The sequence below is a fragment of the Schistocerca nitens genome, chromosome 2, assembly GCF_023898315.1.
Source record: "Schistocerca nitens isolate TAMUIC-IGC-003100 chromosome 2, iqSchNite1.1, whole genome shotgun sequence".
In the NCBI taxonomy this organism is placed as follows: Eukaryota; Metazoa; Arthropoda; class Insecta; order Orthoptera; family Acrididae; genus Schistocerca; species Schistocerca nitens.
The window spans coordinates 1,180,510,403-1,180,533,583 of NC_064615.1; the positions used below are offsets into that span (position 1 = coordinate 1,180,510,403).

General features: G+C 43.5%; 1 protein-coding gene across 1 annotated transcript in view; it reads right to left on the reverse strand.

The window, feature by feature from the left end:
- LOC126234823 (Down syndrome cell adhesion molecule-like protein Dscam2) overlaps positions 1–3,786 on the reverse strand; it is a 299,567-nt gene extending 295,781 nt beyond the window's left edge. The window contains exon 1 of the mRNA XM_049943568.1: positions 3,675–3,786. Within this exon, the coding sequence (XP_049799525.1) occupies positions 3,675–3,783 (109 nt within the window). The 5' untranslated portion in view covers positions 3,784–3,786. The remainder of the gene's footprint in view (positions 1–3,674) is intronic.
- Positions 3,787–23,181: the final 19,395 nt, after the last annotated feature.

Genomic DNA, 23,181 nt, shown 5'->3' on the forward strand with positions numbered 1-23,181 from the left:
AATTATTTTAACTTCCGTATTATGGAAGTATGCCATTTCAAGACAACGGCTTATTGAGGACACACAAAAAACGCATTGTTTATGATAAAATTTGTTATGATTAGATGTCAGTTGATAACATAGCTATGATTAAAGCTTTGAGGAGATGGTAAGATGCAAAGTACAGCCACAAATCATTTATGGTCGTTGTAGTACAATGGAAAGAGTCGCAGAACTGTCAGGTATCAGCAGACGTGTTGCTGGCTCGCGTCTCACTGGATACAAACTTTTTTTTTTTACTTACTTTCACATTTTCTAATAGGTTCTCTTACTTGCTTCTTACTTTCATTAGAGTGTTTTCTAGAACATTCGATGTTATGTAAATAAAAGTGCGCTCTCATGAGGAATGAGTGTTCTATTGGATTAATCTACAAGACATTTTGCACTAGATGCAATAAGATATTTTGCACTTTCTTGTTTTAAGTTTCATATTTTACATGTTGTAAAGATTCTACTACTAAATAGGAACAGTGGCAAAGTAATAAGAAAGTTACTAAAATTGAGAACGATGAAATAATATTTATCTTATGTGGAGAACTATTGTAAGTACAGGGTGTTTCAAAAAGGGACGACTCGAACCTCAGACGGGGGCAGTCGCGCGAACCCTGGCAAGGCGCCCAAGACCGCGTGGCTGCCCCGCGCGGCGTGAAATAATGGCTTACTGGGACAGCAAAATGTGTATGTTTGGAAAAAAATTATGTATGTATGTCTTTGTGTGTGTGTGTGTGTGTGTGTGTGTGTGTGTGTGTGTGTGTGCGTGCACGTATTGAAGGACCGCTTACACCCGGTGCGCCTTGTGCCTACTGCCAGTGCTTTAGTTCGATGGAACAGGTGGGTTCCCAGAAATACTTAAAATATTTATCCCATATGTACATAAATTTGATTGCATTCAACAATCATGAAATTTGTCAAGTGCAAGGAAACGTTAGTTTTACCACAAAAAGAGTCTATGGCTCGACTAGAGCGACACTAGGTTCCTGAATATCGTACCCTACTGAAACTACTAGATTAAAGGGGAGTACCCAAAGATACTTTATTCCAACTACAGCACTGCGTGCTGCTTATAATATTCGCCGTGAACCAGGGTTCGCGTCACAGCCACCACTGTCGCCACACATTTCACCGCCACAACGCCTTGGCCATTAATGTTATTACCACCAACTGTGCAGTTCAAATTTTCATTTTCACGCTTAGAAAAATATTAGCTTATTTTTCTAACTTCACCGGCGTTTTCCTCTTTCCTGCAATAGTTTGTATCCCTTTTTTGAACAGTATTTAGCTTCCAGAATGAGATTTTCAGTCTGCAGCGGAGTGTGCGCTGATATGAAACTTCCTGGCAGATTAAAACTGTGTGCCCGACCGAGACTCGAACTCGGGACCTTTGCCTTTCGCGGGCAAGTGAAAGGTTCGCAGGAGAGCTTCTGTAAAGTTTGGAAGGTAGGAGACGAGGTACTGGCAGCAGTAAAGCTGTGAGTACCGGGCGTGGGTCGTGCTTCGGTAGCTCAGTTGGTAGAGCACTTGCCCACGAAAGGCAAAGGTCCCGAGTTCGAGTCTCGGTCGGGCACACAGTTTTAATCTGCCAGGAAGTTTCAGTATTTAGCTTCTTCGCGTCACTCATCATGTTGGGTAGGCCACATTTTTTTATTTTTAAATGTGATTTTTTTAAAAGAACTGACATCTTAAGTAATGTCGACTTGCGCAGAATGATCAAAAAGTCCGATTACCCCCTATGTATTGAACTAAGCCCAGCCCCAACAGGCCATGAAGGCCCAACGGTACCGACCGGCCGCCATGTCGTCCTCACTCACAGGCGTCACTGGATGCGGATATGGAAGGGCATGTGGTCAGCACACTGCTTTGCTAGCCTCTACTTCTCAATCAAGTAGATCCTCAGTTTACCTCACAAGGGCTGACTGCACCCCGCTTGCTAACAGCACTCGGCATACCGCATTGACGCCCATCCTAGCACTAGCCCAGCCCGACAGTCCTTAACTTCAATGATCTGACGGGAACCGGTATTAAATTTTTCACAGACAGCTTGACTATCCCGTGCGGCGAACCGGTGTTGACACTGCGGCAAGGCCGTTGTCCCCCCCCCCCCCCCCCCCCCTATGTGTTACACACACACAAGTTAATGAATTGCTGTTATTCGTAGGCTCACGAACGACCCCATACAGGAAAGTCAGTGAGAGATAGCATGATTTCACTTTAACGTTTCAGAAACTCTCTCCACAAAAGTGGAGGGAGAAAAAGCTCTTTTTAGCAGGTTGCATAAAAGATAAGCTCCTTCATAACGACCACTAACAACACTGGAAATGTGTGTGGAGGCTACAGCGTCTGTTGGATGTTCGCCGAAAACGTTCATTCGTAATCCGTCACAGAACTGGGAGTCCCACACTCGAAATTACGAGGACAGATGAAGACTGATTTGAAGTTAAGGGCATTTAACCCTTAATTGATAAGTGACCTGAATGATAACGACACATAAAGACATCATAGGGCATCTGGGCGAATGTTCGATGCTTTTACGACTCTTCCTTCAACGGGGAAAGTGTTTTTCTCGGACAAATGTGCAATGTATCGAGTGCAAAAGCGAGAAATAATTGCTTCTGGAGTGAAGAAAACCCACATTTTTATGAAAAACTTTAACACAACCCACCACATGTCATGTTGCAGACTGAAATGTCTGCAACCCACTTGGTAGGTTCATATTTCTTTGACGGCGCTATGAATCGCACTGCGTATCTCACCATGTTATGTGACTGATTTATTCCACATCTGCACGATTTGGAACTGCTCGGTCTTGTATGGTTGCCGTAGAATGGAGCACCAGCCCGTTATGATATTGCTGGTAGAATATATCTCAATGAGGTATTTCCTAATAAATGGATTGGACGTGGTTTTGTCCGTTTGCCTGCACCTCTGGAGTAGCGATCACGAAGTCCTGATCTGTAATCTGGCGACAAAAGGGAATCATACTCTGTTATGAAAACGATGGTGTACAGACAGTCTGGAATAAATAATAAAGAATAGTCACACTACGTCAAAGCTGTCCTCTGTCACGATCCCACATTAATACATTACGAAGATCTATGAATAAGCGGACACACGATAGCAGCTAAAGGGACGTTGTGATCACTTTGTATTCTAAACGATGCGAAACTCACCTATACAGCACTTAACGACCAGCGACATCAGTAACCGCTCTCCAACTGAACTCAGTGGTGAACAAAATGCTGTTAGCTACTGGCTGGCCTTCCAAGTTTTCAAGTTACCTACTTTTTGTTTCACCAGTCAACCGAAAATTCTAGCAGCCCCTTCCCTCTCCTAGGCGCGGGCCTCCCTGGCCTATGCGTAAATCCAGCTCTGAATACAGCTTTGTTTTTCTGTAGAGCAGTGTCTCAACAAGCACTCGTTTACCATGATGAGTAAATAACGTGGTAAAGTGTCACGAAAAAGTATTATTCGCCAATTATTTAACGAAATTTATATTGATAACTCTAGCAAGCTCTTGAAGAACTTGGATAGAATGGTGGGTCATATTTTAAAGATAGCCAGCATTTTGTATTTATATTGAAAATACGACAGTTCGATCTCATATGCCGTACGCATACTTATAAAGTAAATTCTCTTACCCATTATCTGAATATTCATTTTGCTCCTCGAGGTCTGGCCTTGCGGGTTGGTAGCGACACACACGTAGCCTCCTTCATCAGCATATTTCCGTACATCCTTGATAACCATAGTCCCGTTTGGAAATACTTGCTGCCGATGATTTTCCGGCAGTATTTTACCTGAAAACAAAAAGGACACTTTGCTATGAAGTGTAAATTCGGTAGTTACGTACGTATTATCTGCTTTCCCTGAATTTTCTAATACCTGATACAGAAGTGTCAAGAAAAAAATATAAAATTACGAATTGTAGTGCTGGAATGGTTCTCTCGAAGAACCTTAACTGAAAAAAAGGACACTCCACTATTAATTGTAAATTCGATATAGTTTAGGACCTCGGTGTACAAGATGTAAGGACAAAAGTAGGTTTCGCATAATTTGTCACCACCAAATAACAAAGTTCGATGAAACTTGGACCACAGACAGAAAGAAGTGCTACAGTACAGCACAGAAAGTAGCTGAGAGAAGTACACAATAAGACAATCGGAAATGACACTTTAATTCGACGACAGTTAATGCTCTGAAGTCACCCGACAATCAGATGTGAAAACTGCTGTGTGGTAGTTATGTAGAGAAGTAACACAAAAGTGTTATTTCGAGATGGGCCTACAAATATACTACATCTCGTAGAACAGCCCAAAGATTGTAGGCTGATGAGCGGTTCTCGAGTGGTAATTTCACGTCATTCAAAAGGGCGTCCAGTCGTGGCTCGTAGCACTGGGGGTTGTGTTCACGTGCTGAGGAGGCCGCGAGAGAAACAGTGACGGGTGGACCCGGCGAGCAGTTGCAGCGGGCAGGACAGGAGGTGACGGCGGGCTGGCTGCCCGGCTGGGGGAGGAGGCGGGGGGGGGGGGGGACACCTGCTGGGGTACGCCGGTTCAGACCCCTGTACGGTTATACACGGTTTCTCTAAATCTCTGGAGACAAATGTCAGAATGGTTCATCTGAGCCACGTGTGATTAGCCGAGTGGTCTAAGGCGCTGCAGTCATGGACTGTGAGGCTGGTCGCGGCGGAGGTTCGAGTTCTCCCTGGGGCATGTGTGTGTGTGTGATTGTCCTCAGGACAATTTAGGTTAAGTAGTGTGTAAGCTTAGGGATTGATGACCTTGGCAGTTAATTCCCATAAGATTTCACACACATTTGAACTTTTTGTTTTGTTTATCTGAAAAGAATGCGCACCATTCCCGCCCCCATAATTCCTCCAATGCGAGCTTGCACTCTACCAATAATGACATTACGGTATTACACCGCCTGTGTTTGTAAGAAGTACTATGCAGTGCTCCTTCGGACATGCATCCATGTCTGAGGAAACGTTGCACTGTACTCCTTACAAACACAGGCGGTGCAATATCGTATTTATCTGCCGTCACTGGTCAGCTAACTTTCAATTAAAATGTCTCCCGTGTACAGGAATGTACATAATGAACGTACGAGTGCAGGTTGTAAGCGTGGTTGACGACATATGGAAGTTTGTGTCAGGCCGTGAGTTGTGCTAGGATAGCCTAATGGTGTGATTTATAGTGGTCTCTGTGCAGCTTACTTCCTTCAATGCCCCATCACATTTTCACAACGAAAATCGACACTGAAGTTTAGTTTTACGACCAAGTATGAGCGACCAAAAGCATTGGAAATTGAACGGCTCTCACGAAGTGACGTCTGCATCGAATATCATGAACTAGGAGGAATTCATCTCTCCATCGTGGGTAGTATGGTCTACATGGAAGTGGTGGATGAAGTTACTTGTGAAGGGATCCTCAATATGATGAGCAAGTTTGATTCAGACATTCAGATTGGCACATAGACTCTGTGGAAGTGGAACACACAGGTCTCGGCCAGAGGACGGTCCGAGTGTTCGAACTGCCATTTGAGGTGCCAGCAGAGATGGCACAATGATAAACCATCTGGCGGAAACATGGACACACTTTACCACATACCCAGTTCTGAATGGGGTGCGCCAAGTGTGCATAAATCTTACTAAATATGTTCCGCCCTATTTGAACATAGGCAGATGTTTTTCCATTGCAATTTACGATGGCCAACGAAAAACCAGTTCAGGATGCTGGCAAGAGGGGCAACTCAGATTAAGCTGTGTGTAACATCGCATCACGCAACTGTCGATGGAGGAGGAGAAGATGTTGCCCAAACTGATGGTGGTTGTTCGGTTGACGTGTTGCGTGCCCTTCAGTCTGTTCCATCTGACAACAGTCACGTCTGAAAAAAATGGGCTCAGAAGAGACGGATGAAACGCCAACTGGCATTATCCAATACCTGCAGTACGATATCTATAGAGGATGAAGACCTCGACGGTGGCGATCGCCCTCAGCAGGAAGATATCATCGACAGTTTCCGTGATGGGATTTGATCAGCAATGGACTCAAAGGAGACCTCTCACAGCGTCAGCGTCAGCATGGATAATGGACAGCAGATGGATACAGTGTCTGCCTCATCATGGATGTGCTGCAGCCTTGAGCCACCCTGTTAATTCTGAGGAATGATTGCAGTACAAGCCTAACTACGAGAGCCGAAGATATTGAGGACACTATATACGCTATCGTAGCTAAAGCGATTGCAGTTGCTTCACATCATGACAGTTAAATGGCGATGGACATAGGAGGGGCACCTTTGTCGATGGCAGGGCCTCCTTTGGGTCTCCCATCTCCACCCTTCCAAATGGGCGCCAACAATTCCATCTCCCCCTGCCAGGCCTACCGCACCATCAACCCCCATACCATCAGTTTGAAGGTCAAACTGTAGATGTTTCATGACATGTTGCAGGTGGTGGATTTCGATATCACCCTTCTACAGGAAGTGCACCTCAACCAGTTTCCGTCTGTTTATGGATAGGACGTTTATCAGCCGCTGTGGACGGACAGTGGTTGTAGTACAGTCATTTCTGTGAAGGACGGCATCGTGATCGATGGTGCGACCTACCCTCCTTCAGCACAAGGGCTTGCTGTCACATATCAGGGCGGCAGGATTATGAATGTGTACAAATCTGTACTCAAGTACAGACGAGAGGAGAGACCATTTGACCTTTTTATGTGCCCTTATACAAGGGATGCCACGATAATATAATCCTATCACCCGGGGGGGGGGCATTTTAGTTGTAACCTGTCACCACAGGATCGAGTGCTACACTTTCGCACGTGCAGGGGACCATTATGCTGGTACAGGACCTTCGCCTCATTGATAGCTAGTGGAGCACTCTTGACTATAGACAGGGTTACATATATTTACTAGACATCTGGCGAGTCGCCTTGACTGTGTCAATGTCTCCCAGGGATGTACTATGTACATGCTTGATGCTGAGATATGGTTGATGGCTTTTACCAATCATGATGCCTACCTCTGCACCATCTCCCTTCAAAGACAGTTTCTGTGGCGCAGTAGGAGCTTATGGAAGATGAATGTCTTGCTCCTTGAGGATACCAAGTGTTGGCAGAAGATAGTGGAGACGTAAGGGAACTGTGAGAGGTGGCATCCGACGTTTACTTCTACAATCCAGTGATGGCTTGATTGTGCAAAACCTGCACTGCAGCACATGTTGATTTATTGTGGTCTAGAGGATATGTGTTGGAAATGGAACACTATGGAATATCACTTTATGTTACTATGGAAGATATCCATCCAACTGCCATCGCCAGGACATTAGGCAGAGGTTCAGTGAGTGCAAGCAAAGATCCCTAAGCTTACATGACGCCATCTCAAGGGCACACTTGTGCATGAACATAGTCAGGACTGGATCTGGGATGAAATGCCAGCCATGCATTACATTTTCCGCAAACATAGTAGGCATTGAAGAGTGATGATTCCCATGCTGGATATACCAGATGGACGATGCCTGACACCCCAAAAGGATATCACCAACACCTTATTGGATCATTACGGGCAGTTCTATGCCATAGGAGACTATGATGTTCCAGAGACTGAAGAAGTCCTCCACTTGCTACCTCGGACCATTAATGGAGATGTGGTGGGAACCCTCATGGATCCCAACAGCGGAGAATGTCGCCAACGCCCTCCAGAAAGGGGCCACCAACAAATTGTAGGGCCCAGATGGTTTCCCAATATTTATTGTAATTTCTATGATGCTATGATGCCCCGATGGGTTACAATGTACTGAGAGCCAATGAACCCTACAGTGCAAATGCCACCTGACTTTGTCAATGGCATCCTCACATCGTTCCACAAGCCATCTGCTGGAATGGAAGTTGACTATTAGCTGCTTCTTACATTGCTTAACAACAATTTCAAGTTCTAAAAATGGTTCAAATGGCTCTGAGCACTATGGGACTTAACATCTTAGGTCATCAGTCCCCTAGAACTTAGAACTACTTAATCCTAACTAACCTAAGGACATCACACACATCCATGCCCGAGGCAGGATTCGAACCTGCGACCGTAGCAACCCCGCGGTTCTGGACTGCAGCGCTAGAACCGCACGGCCACCGCGGCCGGCAATTTCAAGTTCTGAACAAGGATTCTGACTGCCTGCAGATTCTGACTGCCTGCATTCAGAGTGTCCTTCCCCAAGGCATCTCTACAGACAAGACATGTCTTGGTAGTAACAGCAATACCCCTATGGCTGTCAGTGATTAGCGTGATGTCATTGCAACAATGGGGGCATGTCGCATGTGTGGAGCCTTTGTGTCAGTGGACTTCGACCACACTTTCGACAGGGTGTGTCATGAGTATCTTGAGAATCTGCCATGGCAGTTAACTTCACCCCTGTCATTCATTAACACCGTCATGTGCCTTCTATACAGCACTTTACGAGGACTTCGACAGAAGAACTGGCCCCTGCCTCTCATGAACCATCGATTTCAGTGGTGCATATTTACACTATACCTTAATCAGTTGTTTGTGGACTTCAGTCGCGTCAATGCCGACCTGCTGAATGAGTGGTTGCAGAGGGCCCATGATGTTTGTTGTCACATGATGCGAGGACATCCCAAAAACTTGACCGAAAGCCGCTTACCTTCAGTTACTTGGTCAGTGGTCTGGAATTCAGTAAAAAGCGCTTTTCTCGATTCGGACAGCAGAGCAGCCTGGTATTTGGTGGTCAACCAATAACATATGAATCGCCAGAGACTACATTCTATACATATGGTGGATTCTCAGTTACATTTCCTGTGCCATATATGTGATAAGGATTAACATCGTCTGGAATGCGGGTCTGCCATGGAGGTGTGGAGGTTGATGAGACTCATGTTGGCTCTCGTTCAGCAAACAACCCCAACATCAGTGACCACAACATCCCTTCTTATCCTAGATATGACGTTTCATCCACATACTAAGATGCATGCAGTGACATGGATCAAGGGTTTGACCATATCGTATCTTTACCAGAATGGTGACAAACACTTTCTCGATTTTTGGACCTTGCTTTTGCAGCGATCCACTTGTCTCCGACGTCACTTGCGCTACCGCCAGTACTTTGCTAACTACCTGGGTGGTGTCTTCTTACATCCTCGCAACAATTGGGTGTGTCGAGTATGAGAATTTAACCTGAGGCACACATCAATTTTATTGAACAGACTGGAACAAGTGACAGCACCAAATGGACCCTTTCTTTGTGAATGCATGCCCAGATCCAATGGCAGATTAGAAGGTCCCATGGACATATTGGTCGCTGGTAGCAGTGGGTGTAGTGTCTAATGTTGGTTCTGCCAGAAGGGCGTCCTTTACATTGTATTTATGGTTTACTTTTGTTCTTGTTGTTCAGTTACTTTCTTTACCCTAGAAGGGCAGGTTGTATGAGTAAAGATGTTTTGTTTAACCTGCCTTCCTGCTCCACACCCACAAAAAAATCGGATGGGGTGGTTCAAGGACGAGAAGGGGGCAGGCATCGTGGCCAGGCCTTGGGTTTCGAACCCTGCCCACCCATCTTCCAACGGCCTGAATCTGACAGCTCTATTCCATTAAAAAAAAATGGTAAGGCGACCGCTCGCGATAAGAGGGAAATCCAGGTTCAAGTCATGGTCCGCTACAAATTTTCATTGTCGTGATTCCATTGTACACCTGGTGATTGTCCACATTCGCAACATCAAGTACATTTCATGTAATGACCTTGTCGTCGAAAGGACATTAAACCCTAATCTTCATCTCTCGTAGATGTGGGGGTTGGTTTTCTGAACCATACTATTAACATATTAGTACAAATATAAAACACACTAGCGATCCAGCCCGTTTTTTTATTTATTGTTATTTCATCTCGCTCGGTACAATATCCCGCTCTTCAGCCAAAATCAGCAAGAATATTTATGGATGAATCATTAAAAAAGTTTTCATAATTTATAAAAGGAAGCAAAAAGTTTAACAATAACAAAGAAAGAAAGAAAGACAAAATAGACATTTAAAAGATGATAAAACTGTTGTGACGTTCATTAAAATGGAGGACTGCAGTTTCACTAAAAAGCTGAAGCATTTGTGCTGGGTAAAAAGGCTGGGGGAAGATTAATCGTTGGGTGTTCTGTGGAAGCGAACGGTGAGGTACACTCACGGGTCAACGTTACTGAAACACTGCACTCCTTCTCCATGTGGTCTTCTGAGGGGTGCATTCGGCCCTCACTTCATTTTTATTCATAAAAATGCGCGATCGCATCGAACATTGCAGGTGCCAGAGCTCTTGCAATGAGAGATATTAAGCAAATAGACTGCCCGGCGCGTTTTTTCGACCTGATTTCCATCTACCACGTATTGAAGGTATTGGAGAGATATATTGCATGTCCAGATGTACCTACGACGTTCCACCAGTGTGGAAAATGTTGGTGGGCAAGTTGGTCACGAAGCTACTGGGAATATTCTGTCTCCGCGTTTTGGCAACCAGCTTTGGTTATGTGTGTTGAAACAGCAGTGACATATCCGTTGCGGCTGAGACTTACCTGGATATCGGTTACTCATTGTATTAGCGTTTGATTCGCATCATGTCGTCTACAAAATCTGTAGTTTGTTTTGAGGCAGAAGTTGTGGTGCCCAGACCACCACTGAAGTCTTTGTTTCTACATCCTTTCCAGACCTTTCTGTATGAGTGTTATCGCCCTTTATGTGTTTGTTTCATTACATGGTTTAGCTTGTTTCCCTATCGACACTATTCATGATGTCTTCCATTCGGTGATATCAGTTCTCTTGTTGCAAATATCATTACAAATACTACAAAGATGATTTATCCCTTTCTGCATTTATGAAGGGACCATGCAGTAATGTTTATTGCTGGTTCCTGGGGCACTACCTGTCCTAAATAACAGCTCTCTGTGGAATTCCGCAACAGTAGAGCATTTGTTCAGGAAATGGTCTCGTTTCTCATGAATGTATTGTTCAACTAAGTCTGGTGCCAAACGTTCCACGAAGTCATCCACTAATTTGTTCAGAAGTCCTGTTATACAGTAGTTGTTGATCCAGACTCTATACGTATAGACTCAGTTCGTTGCCACATGATTGGGCTGGGTAAGCTTTTGTTAAAGTTGTCACAGCCATGCATATTTCATCTTATTTTCGGATATATGTTAAAAACTGACGGAATTGCTCCAGCTGTATTAAGGTGTTGGTTTTATTGCCAACTAGCTTCGATGTTGTTAAAATCATCATCTTCAGGCCGTAAATACAACATACCATACATAAACAATTAATGCAACAACAGTAATTTATGAGTTATTATGCAAAACAATTCTATTATAACCATATTACACAATGGATAATTTTAATGAAACTATTTATATTTTTGGTCATTTCCATTAAAATGCCATCACTCTGGACATTAGCCATTTTGTGGTATCACTAAATACAAATGAAGCTGTATATGCACAATAGTTTTATTATAGGTTAATATCACCATCATCATCATCATCAGTTATCTACTATATTAGCAGATCCTTTGCCTCTCCATTTTCTGCAATCCATTGCTTCCTTCTTAAGCCTGCTGTATGTTGTATCGTCCATCATGTCATCCAGTATCTGGAATCTCTTCCTTCCTCGCCTCCTTTTCCCTTTCTACATAACCTTCTAAAACTGTTTTTATAATTATATCAGGTATATAATTAATACCAGGTATTAAAAAATGGGAGCTGGCAAGAGGGACCGAGCGGTTCTAGGCACTACAGTCTGGAACTGCGCGACCGCTACGGTCGCAGGTTCGAATCCTGCCTCAGGCATGGGATGTTCTTAGGTTAGTTAGGTTTAAGTAGTTCTAAGTTCTCGGGCACTGATGACCTCAGGAGTTAAGTCCCATAGTGCTCAGAGCAATTTGAACCATTTTTGGAAAAATGTGAATATATAAAACCTTAAGTGACAAGCCGTTATTCTAATGGATATAGGCGTGGAACATTGTAATTTTTTTAAAAATAATGAACTATAAATAGGAGAACATACGCATTGCCAATCAGACATATGTTACGTAAACTTCATTGTTTACTAGTGGTGAACGGCGGGGAAGGTAGACTAGAGTTACGTTTGCAAAATTCTGTACTGTCGTCATACTAAAGTAACAGTGGACTAATTTACTTGGACAACTTCATTCGTAATACCACAAAAGAAATGGTAAGGGGCTGAAAAAATGGTGTGAAACCCAGCTGATACAAGGTGGTCTATAGTGTAAAATACATACAGGGTTATTACAAATGATTGAAGCGATTTCACAGCTCTACAATAACTTTATTATTTGAGATATTTTCACAATGCTTTGCACACACATACAAAAACTCAAAAAGTTTTTTTAGGCATTCACAAATGTTCGATATGTGCCCCTTTAGTGATTCGGCAGACATCAAGCCGATAATCAAGTTCCTCCTGTTGTGTCTAGACAAGACAGCCTAGACACAATGAGAGGAAGCCGAAAGCCACGCGCTTAAACTCACGCAGGCTGGCGTGAGGTCTGAAACAGGATACGTAATGAATGCTATAAAGAAAAGTACGTAGCTTCTAGAATACTTAACTTTAATCCACATTTGTAGAACATCGCTCTTGATGATACATTAATAGAATCTCAATATCAATTGAATACGGCGCCTTGCTAGGTCGTAGCAAATGTAGCTGAAGGCTATGCTAACTATCGTCTCGGCAAATGAGAGCGTATTTGTCAGTGATCCATCTCTGGCTAAGTCGGCTGTACAACTGGGGCGAGTGCCAGGACGTCTCTCTAGACCTGCCGTGTGGTGGCGCTCGGTCTGCAATTACTGACAGTGGCGACACGCGGGTCCGACGTATACTAGCGGACCGCGGCCGATTTAAAAGCTACCACCTAGCAAGTGTGGTGTCTGGCGGTGACACCACACCTCCCACACTCGGCGTAGCATGTCCCCATCAATGAGTTCGAAAGCATCGTTGATGCGAACTCGTAGTTCTGGCACGTTTCTTGGTAGAGGAGGTTTAAACACTGAATCTTTCACATAACCCCACAGAAAGAAATCGCATGGGGTTAAGTCGGGAGAGTGTGGAGGCCATGACATGAATTGCTGATCATGATCTCCACCACGACCGATCCATCGGTTTTCCAATCTTCTGTTTAAGAAATGCTGAACATCATCATGGAAGTGCGGTGGAGCACCATCCTATTGAAAGATGAAGTCGGCGCTGTCGGTCTTCAGTTGTGGCATGAGCCAATTTCCGCGGGCTACGCGTGAAACTTGCCCGCACGCGTTCAACCGTTTCTTCGCTCACTGCAGGCCGACCCGTTGATTTCCCCTTACAGAGGCATCCAGAAGCTTTAAACTGCGCATACCATCGCCGAATGGAGTTAGCAGTTGGTGGATCTTTGTTGAACTTCGTCCTGAAGTGTCGTTCCACTGTTATCACTGACTGATGTGAGTGCATTTCAAGCACGACATACGCTTTCTCGGCTCCTGTCGCCATTTTGTCTCACTGCGCTCTCGAGCGCTCTGGCGGCAGAAACCTGAAGTGCGGCTTCAGCCGAACAAAACTTTATGAGTTTCTCTACGCATCTGTAGTGTGTCGTGACCATATGTCAATGAATGGAGCTACAGTGAATTTATGAAATCGCTTCAATCATTTGTAATAGCACTGTACTAATCCATTTAAAAAACTATTCATTCCAATAAAAGCATAAGTTAACACCTTTCTGTAATAATTTCAATGTCGGTGTCTCATCGAAGGCTATGACCAGGGTCTAAAGTAATCAAGTCCATTACGTTTACATGGTCAAAAAGCACGATCAGGTACATTGCAATGCTCTAAATAGAAGCAATCCAGGTAATGTCAGTTGAAATAAACGGTCGTATATGTAGCATATTTGTTGTTCCTCTAATAAATACACACACACACACACACACACACACACAGGCACTCAGTAAAATATAGGTTACATATATGACCGTTTATTTCAACTGATATTACCTAGTTTATAGAGCATTGCCATGTACCTGATGGTGCTTTTTGACCATGTAAACTTACTGGAACTTATTATTTTAGACCCTGGTCATAGCCTTCGATGAGACACCGACATAGAAATTATTTCAGCAACGTGTTAACTTATACTTTTATTGGAATGAATAGTTTTTTAAATTGATTAGTATATATTTTACACTATTGACTACATTGTATCAATTGGGTTTCACACCATTTTTTCAGTCCTTTACCATTTCTTTCATGGTGTTACGAACGAAGTTGTCTAAGTAAATTATACCACTGTTACTTTAGTATGACGACAGTACAGAATTTTGCAGTGACTTTAGTCTACCTTGCCCACCGTTCACTACTAGTAAACAATGAAGTTTACGTAACATATGTCTGATTGGCAATGCATATGTTCTCCTTTTTATAGTTCATTATTTAAAAAAAATTACAATGTTCCACGCCTATATTATTATCCATTAGAATAACGGCTTGTCACTTAAGCTTTTATATATTCCCATTTTTTAATACCTGATATTAACCTATTGTAGTAACCACAACCAACAGCGGGAACGCCTTGGGCTGCGGGTCGGAGCCGCCAGGCGGGGAAGCCGCCGGCGGTGGAGCACGCACCTCCGGGTAAACACAGGACGAGTCGGACGACAGACCAACGACAACCGACAACAACCGATCACAACCGACTATGACCGACACAACAAGGAAGAGATAAAGAACGGAGGTTTGTAGAAACCAAATACCAACAGTAAATGCACTCGGAACCAGAGCCAGGCAAAAGTCAACAACGAGCAACGACAAGAACGCAGCACCGCCGAGATAGAAACTCAATCCAGAGCGAGTACCACTCACTGGACTAGGTTCTTCTTTCTTCTTTATTGTATTTCAATTCCCCATCGGGGCGGGCTGGCAGCAGCATATGCGCTGCTCTTCAGCCGAAAGACATAGAACAAACAATAGAAGACATTGAAAAATAACAAAGGAGAGAATATGGTGAACATAGAGATAAAAAAGGGGGGAACATCATGGAAGGCAATAGAAAAAAAGAGCGACTGTAAAATGGAGATAAAAAACTGTTTAAAAGTAACGCACACAAAAAGCCACACACTGCGACAATTAAAAGAACACAAGGCACAGTATGACTGGAGCATAAAAAGTATCGACGGATGGCGTAGCACATAACAATGACGGCGAACCTCAAGGCAGCACACAATTAAAATCACACCTCTTGACGCACACGAGAAACAGCACTAAACACAACACTGATGTGGCACACTGACGATGATCAAAACAGAGGATCTGCCAGGCGCAAGGAGATGAGGGAGACCTGAAGAAGGGAGGGAGGGGAAGAGATGGCGGAGATGAGCGGGGGGCGCGCTGAACAGGGCCGGGTAGGGAGGGATGTGGGAAGGAAAGAGGCAAGTATGGGGTGCAGGGTGTCAAGGGGGGGGGGGGAGGAGGGAAATCCGCTGGACTAGGGCAGAGCGGGTCCCTATATACGAAACCGGAGGGAGAGGCTATTGGCCGCTGTCCGCACGTGGCGTAGCGGTGGCGCCTTAGCTGCGCGGAATAGCTGACCACGTCCATTTGTTTTGGCGCGTGTGCGACTTCCGCGGCATGAGGTACTAGACCTATAACAAAACGATTGTGCATATACAGCTTCATTTGCATTTATGTAATAGAAGGAAACCTTCCACGTGAAAAACATATATATATTAAAACAGAGATGCTGTAACTTACCAAATGAGGAAGCGCTGGTAGATAGACACAATAAAAAACTCACAAACACACACAAATTTCAAGCTTTCGCAACCCAAGGTTGCTTCATCAGGAAAGAGGGAAGGAGAGGGAAAGACAAAAGGATGTTGGTTTTAAGGGAGAGGGTAAGGAGTCATTCCAATCCCGGGAGCGGGATTACCTAGGGCAAGTCTTTCCACTCCCGGGATTGGAATGACTCCTTACCCTCTCCCTTAAGGCTAGGCGCTAATTGAGAAGCGTATAGCACGTGTGACGTGACACGACACTACAGCGCAACATGCACGTGCCGCACGGGACGCGTGGGTGCAGCGCATATTGCGACGCGTACACCATACTTCGCACGCGCCGACTGGCGAAGCTCTGCGCTGACAGAACCGAAGCGCGCGCAACCTCTTATCTTTCTCAAACGATTTTACAGAAACTATTCTCTGAAAATATATGATTTTTGCCTTACTTGTAGCGTTATATGTCAGCTTCGTGACGAAGTGCCTTCACCTCGCTAATGACCATTCACATTGTGATGTACACATTTTAGTGAGGCACTAAGCAAAACTCAAAAAGTTTGCAACGAAAATTAGGGGTCGCTATGATTTTGCGTTTGCTGCGTATGAAATTGAGCTAACATGCTGAATTTTTGTTTAGACTTGGGAGGAGATCTCTATCTGCCTCCGATCTCGAGAAAATGGATCCCATGTAGCGCGCTCACTTCCGATCTCACGCCCGCGACAATGAAATACTCGCAACATCTCTCGTATCTCCTAAACCACTCGAGACATCGAAACGAAAGTTTGGCGAATGATAGCACACAAGGAGGAGAGTGTTTTGCCAATTATTAAACACACGGAACTTTCTTATCTATGGCGATATATCACTACTTATACTTCTTTTTTTATTTATTTCACTCCAGTGACTGTAATTTTTTAAGAGCTATCGACAGCTAGCGAAACAAGAGCTTCCTACTATGAAAATAAACATGAAATTTCTTCTTTTATGTTACTGCAAACCGATACAATGAGGTTTTTCGTAAGCTATTGAGCTCTGTGATTGCCAATTACTTGTTTAATGAGGCCCTACGTTTCGGAATTCTGTCTCAATAGCTGCTGTGAGATGAGTTGGGCAAATTACATTGTGACAAAGGAAGTACAATTAAACCAGTCACCAAGAGAAATGTGGCCTTTACTCATAAATGGTGATGCTTCTTCGAACGAGAAAAGGTTAACAACTCACACAAAAACAGATTGGCAATTCTGTTGGAATTTTGGTGGAATCCCCGTAACCCATCGTATTTTTAACACTGAGCGACTGGAATGGAAATTTACCAAAGGATTTTATTCCTTCTCTTGATCTGAGCAGTATTAAAATAATGACGAGCGTTCCTTCAGGCGGAATGATAGGCACATGCCAGATACTGTTCACTCACCTAGGGCTTGCCAACCTGACAATGCGTGATCGCGAATAAAATAGTTGTTATTGAGAAAAATAAATAATTGGTCTGTCGCACAACACAATGGTCAGTGTATTGTCAGCAGCGAAGGATAATGCGTGTGACAGGAATGCACAAGCTACCCATGTGTGCCTTGTCAGATGGAGTTCGAAAAACATTGTCATAAAAGTAGACCTGCCTTTGTCAGCAGCACATTTCAACAAATTAAATATATCTAATCATAACACTCTTTTAGGATATTCCTACGTTCGTAATAATACCGACCATTTTCTTCATTTGTGTAGCCTGTTGTTGTATAATTAGTTTATTAATGCTGATAATGTCCATGCAACAATTGAAATGCTTTTACTCATCAAGACGAACCAATTAAAACATCGTTATTTGTGACTGCTTTTCGACTGCTTCTAGCTTGCAGTGGAAATATGTTGTTCACATGCATGTAGTACAGTGTGGTGTATTACATTATTACATCCATATCAGATTAATCACAGTGAAACTTCTATACTTCAGATCTTGGACGGTTTTTACCACAAGCACAAAGGGATCACACCTGTGGAGATTATCCCTTTCTAAATTTTTGTAACAGATCGTACAGATACGCTAGCTTACTAGGCAGCGAGAAGATAAACTAGCTTTACTTTCCTGCCTTGATTCTTAATCACATGATTTTATAATATTCCTTGCTTCCTTATTCACTACCCTCTGTCCGTTCTTGCGATCTGAAAACATCGCGGAGGCATATGATACAATTCCAGCGGCCAATGGCTCATCAGTTACTGAAGTATACATTTTTCTTGACAGAAGAAAAACAAAACAAAACTATGCAGATATAAATAACAGAAAAGTATAACGTGCTAACGAAGAAAGCTGGAGCGTTTAAATGGCGGAAAACGAAACACTGCCCAAAGGCAATAAAATTCAGTACACAGTAAGGCAAAATTTATCGTATTGGCAATACTACCACTGCTGATATGCGCCGTTCCGATGTGAGCATATGGCCGGGCTACTTTTCCGCTCCCCGCCTCAAATTTCCCACGGTGCTAGCGAGGCAAGCGCGATGTGCGGCGCGAGAAACTGTGCCTCAACCACAACGCCGCGCGACCTGGCGCAGGCGCGTGTCGCGTCCCAGTCGCGTCGCGTCGCAATTTGCGCGGTCCCATTTGAACCTGTGATGTTACACAAAAACGCGCTGCGCTGCGACGCGCTATACGCGTCTCAATTTGCGCCTAGCCTAAAACCCACATCCAAAAAAATGGTTCAAATGGCTCTGAGCACTATGGGACTCAACTTCTGAGGTCATTAGTCCCCTAGAACTTACAAGGGGAGGCCGCCAATTGTGAAATTCAGATTCGAATCATACTGCGCATAATAAAAGCTCATGGCCAGATGTGAAATGTGGCAAAGCACCAAGATGCACTTCTTAGCCGTTGTCGAGAAAATCGACAGTTAAAAGAAACCGTTGCGGTGAAATACTCTCTACGATTGATAATTTCGTGTAGCGTCGCGGCGCAGCGGTAAGCGCTCGGGTTCGTAATCCGAAGGTCGCCGGATCGAATCTCGCACCATGCAATTTTTTTATTATTATTTTTTTGTAATTCAAATATATATATATATATATATATATATAATTATTATTATTATTGGTGTTTTGCCCTTAAAGAGCGCATTTGGACTAAACTACATGGCCAGTTCCTTTTGCTGCCTTCCTTGCTGCCCAAACTTCCCTCATTCGCTCGCTGTGTTTCTGTTTCCGGTCCTCTGTCCATGCTTCTTGTCGGCTTTGTGTCTTCGGCTTCATCTTGATTGCCTTTTTAGTTGCCCATATTTCTTTCATCTTCTGGCTGTGATCTTGCTTGCGTTCTTCGGTCCATTTTATGCCTGTTCGTTTGTCGCATTGTATCTCATGTAGTTTACTTTTCTTAATGATGTTTCTGAACTTTATTCTGTCGTTTATTGTGTCTGCTGTTATGTTGAGCTGGTTCAGGTCGTTTTCTACCTCTGCCACCCATTTGTTGTTTCTAGTGGTTACCCAGTCAAAGATCTGTTTGGTCAGCCTGTGTGATGGCATTCTGTATAGGTGTCCATAGAATTGTAATCTGCGTTTTCTAATCTTTTCTGTGATTGTCTCCGTATGTTTGTACAGTTCCTTTGTAGGTTTCTTGATCCATATTCCATTGTTGTTAGTTGCGCCAAATATTTTCCTAAGTATTTTCCGTTCTACTTTTTCTAATTGTCTGATACGTGTATGCCCTAGGATTAGTGTGGTCTCTGCTGCATATAGTGCCTCGGAGAGCACCACCGTGTCGTAATGGCGTAATTTGGCTTTTTGTGAGATAGACTTCTTGTTGTAATGATTCCACACTACTTTGTATGCCTTGTCCAGTTTAGTCTTTCTTTCTTCGTTTGAGTCTCTGTTATGTCCACTCATTTGTAGTGTTTCACCGAGGTATTTGAAGTTTGCCGTTTTGTAAATCGTGCCATACTTTGTGTTCAGAGATGAGAGTTTCTTTGTGCTCATAAACTGTGTCTTTTCGTAAGAGATCTGTAGTCCAGTTTTGGCAGCGATTTCGTGCAGTTTTTCAATAGCGTCTTTTGTTTCCTTTATACCTTTCGTGACAATCGCCAAATCGTCTGCAAAAGCCAGGCATTTAATCTGTAGGTTTCCTAAGGTTATCCCCTGTTGTGATGTTTCCCATTCTTTTATGACCTTATCTAACACCAGATTGAAAAGGAGAGGTGAGAGGCCATCGCCTTGTCGAACACCTGTGCGAATTTCAAAGGGCTCTGATAGTTCCCCACAGAACTTTACTTTGGAGGTCGTGTTGGTTAAAGTTTGCTCTATGATAGCCCGTGTTTTGTTGTCTACTTTGTATTCTGCTAGAATTTTGAAGAGAGTTTCCGGTCGATAGAGTCGTACGCCTTTTTGAAGTCAACAAAGGTAATGATCAGGTTCTGTTTGTGTTGTAAAATCATTTTCAGGTTCCAAATTTGTTCCGCACAAGACCGCCCTTTACGGAAGCCTGCTTGGTATTCCCCAATCAAGTGGTCGGTTTGGCATTCTAGTCTGTTCAGTAAAGCTTTAGAGAGGATCTTGTATGTGACCGGTAATAGGGATATTCCTCTGTAATTGTTCGGGTTAGTCTTGTCACCTTTTTTGTGTAGTGGGTGTATCAGGGCAGTTTTCCAGTCGTCAGGAATTTTCATGGTCTTCCAGATGTCTTCCAAGATCCTGTGGATGTCTTTGGTGAGTTCTGGGTCTTGTAACTTCCAGATTTCCGCGATGATGCCATCTTCTCCTGGTGCTCTACGATTCTTGAGTGACTTTATTATTTCTTTAACTTCTTCCAGAGTTGGAGGTTCACTATCTGGATTGTATGTGCTCGTTTCTGTCATTATTTCTTCCATGGGGGGGTCCGCGTTGAGCAGTTTTTCAAAGTACTTTGCCAGAATGTCACAATTGTTTTTGGTATTGGTTTCTAGGGTTCCATCCGGTCTTCTGAAGCACAAGTTGGGTGGTTGATATCCAGTCATATTTTCTCTGAACGTTCTGTAGAAGTTTCTTGTATTGTTCTTCATGAAGTCCGATTCGATCTCTGTCAGTCGCCGTTTGTCATACTGTCGTTTTTCACTGCGAATGATTTTGCTTGATTGCTTCTGTGTTTTCAAGAAGTTCATCCAATTCTCTTGGGATTTATGGCAACTAAATTTTTTCCATGCACTGATTCGTTGGTCAATAGCTTGGTCACATGTGTGGTTCCACCAACGGTGTTTCCGTGTTCGTGGTGCTTGTGCTAGTTTCATGGCCTCTCGGATTCTTCGTGAAAGTTGTGTCCAGTCTGTCGTTTTCTCCATTTTAATTTTGTGTAATATTTGTGTCTGGTTTAAAGTAACGTATTCTGGATCTGGTCGAACAATTTTGTTCTTCTGGAGCTTTTTCTTGGGCAAAAGACGAATCCTGATCTGTAGTAGGTGGTGGTCTGAGTCGAAGTAGCCTTTACGGGTGTCTATGTTCAAAATTTCTTTTTGTGAGTCTTTCTGCACTATTACGTGGTCGATTTGTAGTTCTTGCTTTCTGCTGGGGAATTTCCATGTGGTAAGTTTTCGTGTTGGTTTCTTGAATTTTGTTGACATAATGGCGAGGTCGTGGCTTTTGCAAAAGTCTATCAGATGTTTTCCGTTTTTGTTGGTGTCCTTGTGTGGAGTATGTTTTCCTGTGATATGTCTGTATATCTTTTCTTTTCCGAGTTTGGCGTTGAAGTCTCCCAGTATTATTTTGACTCTATGTGCAGGAATTTTTCTGATAGTTTCTTCCATTGTCGTCCAGAAGTCATCAATTTCGTCCGGATTTTTCCTGTTGTAGTCATTAGTCGGTGCATGTGCGTTGATTATTGTGTAGGATTTATTGGCTGATTTCACTGTGATTGTGCTGATTCTTTCGTTTGGTGACGAAAAGTCGATTATGCTGTCCGTGATGGACCTGTGTACTGCAAATCCTGTGCCAAAAAGCCTTAGGTTTTTCAGTTGTCTCGATGGTTTTCCTTTGTATATTCTGAAATTCTCCGTGTTGAAATGGTCTTCGTCTGTGAATCGTGTTTCTTGCAGTGCACATATTTTGATTTGAAATTTTTCGAGAGTGTCTGTCAGTTGTTTCATCTTTCCTGTCTTCATCAGTGTGTTCACGTTGAGTGTGCCGATGTAGTGTTTGCGTTTGGTCTTGAGGGAGTTTGAGAAGCTCCGATTCTTCTCATGATGTCCGTGAGCCCCCGGAATCCGATGCTCACGACGATCCCAGTCTATTGACTGGGGCCCGGGGTAGTGAGATTTTTCCCGTTGTACCATCATGATGTTTAGTAGTTGGATGTATGGCATGCTGCCGACTACAACCTGACTTTCCAGATCAGGAGGTTGGTTGAGGCCGCCACTGACATGTGGAGCAGACGCCTTTTGTAGCCGCCCACTGTGGGAACAGACGCTACTAGTAGTTTTGGTCCGCCCCGAGTATTTCATTTCCTCGGTACCACCTATATCTAGGAGGCATTCCCCTATCCGCCACCTGGGGAGGCGCTCGGTTGCGGGTCTACTAACCGCCCCGAGATATATATATATATATATATATATATATATATATATATATATATATATATATATATAAACTATTAATGAATTGCTTATGCATGTTGGTGAAGGCGGATCGCTCTCCAATTGTACCGCCTCCATTTTTCCGTTTTTTTTTAACAGGGTGTACCAAAGCTCTCCCGTCTGCACTGATTTTCGACGATGTTATAAGTTGCGCTAGGGACCGCATCTACCTTCTTTCGAAGTTAGCAGGCAACTACGCTGTTATGCGGCGGCTCGTTTCGGCCCATTCAACATCTGTCCTTCAAGTGTAACGAGCGAGTAACGGAGTTTATATTTCATACCTGCCGCAGCAAATTTGTGTTCGTGGGGTCTCTATTCTAATTCGAACGTTTGACTTACGCTATACGTATTCGTTTCGGAATACCGTTTCTACGTCTTCCGTTAACTATACGTGGTTAACATTATGAAGACAATTAATAACATTTGTGAAATACAACTTTGCTTGCGGAAAACATAATGATGTTCGAAGTCGCCAGTTTTTCCACGACAAACGACTTTCAACAACTTATTATATGCATAATTGTTGCAACTGATTGTCGGGAATTTTATATATACGAATTACAAAAAACAAATACTAAAAAAAAGGTTGCATGGCGCGAGATTTGATCCGGCGACCTTCGGATTACGAACCCGAGCGCTTACCGCTGCGCCACAGCGCTACGCAAAATTATCAATCGTAGAGAGTATTTCACCGCAACGGTTTCTTTTAACTGTCGATTTTCTCGACAACGGCTGAGAAGTGCATCTTGGTGCTTTGCCACATTTCACAT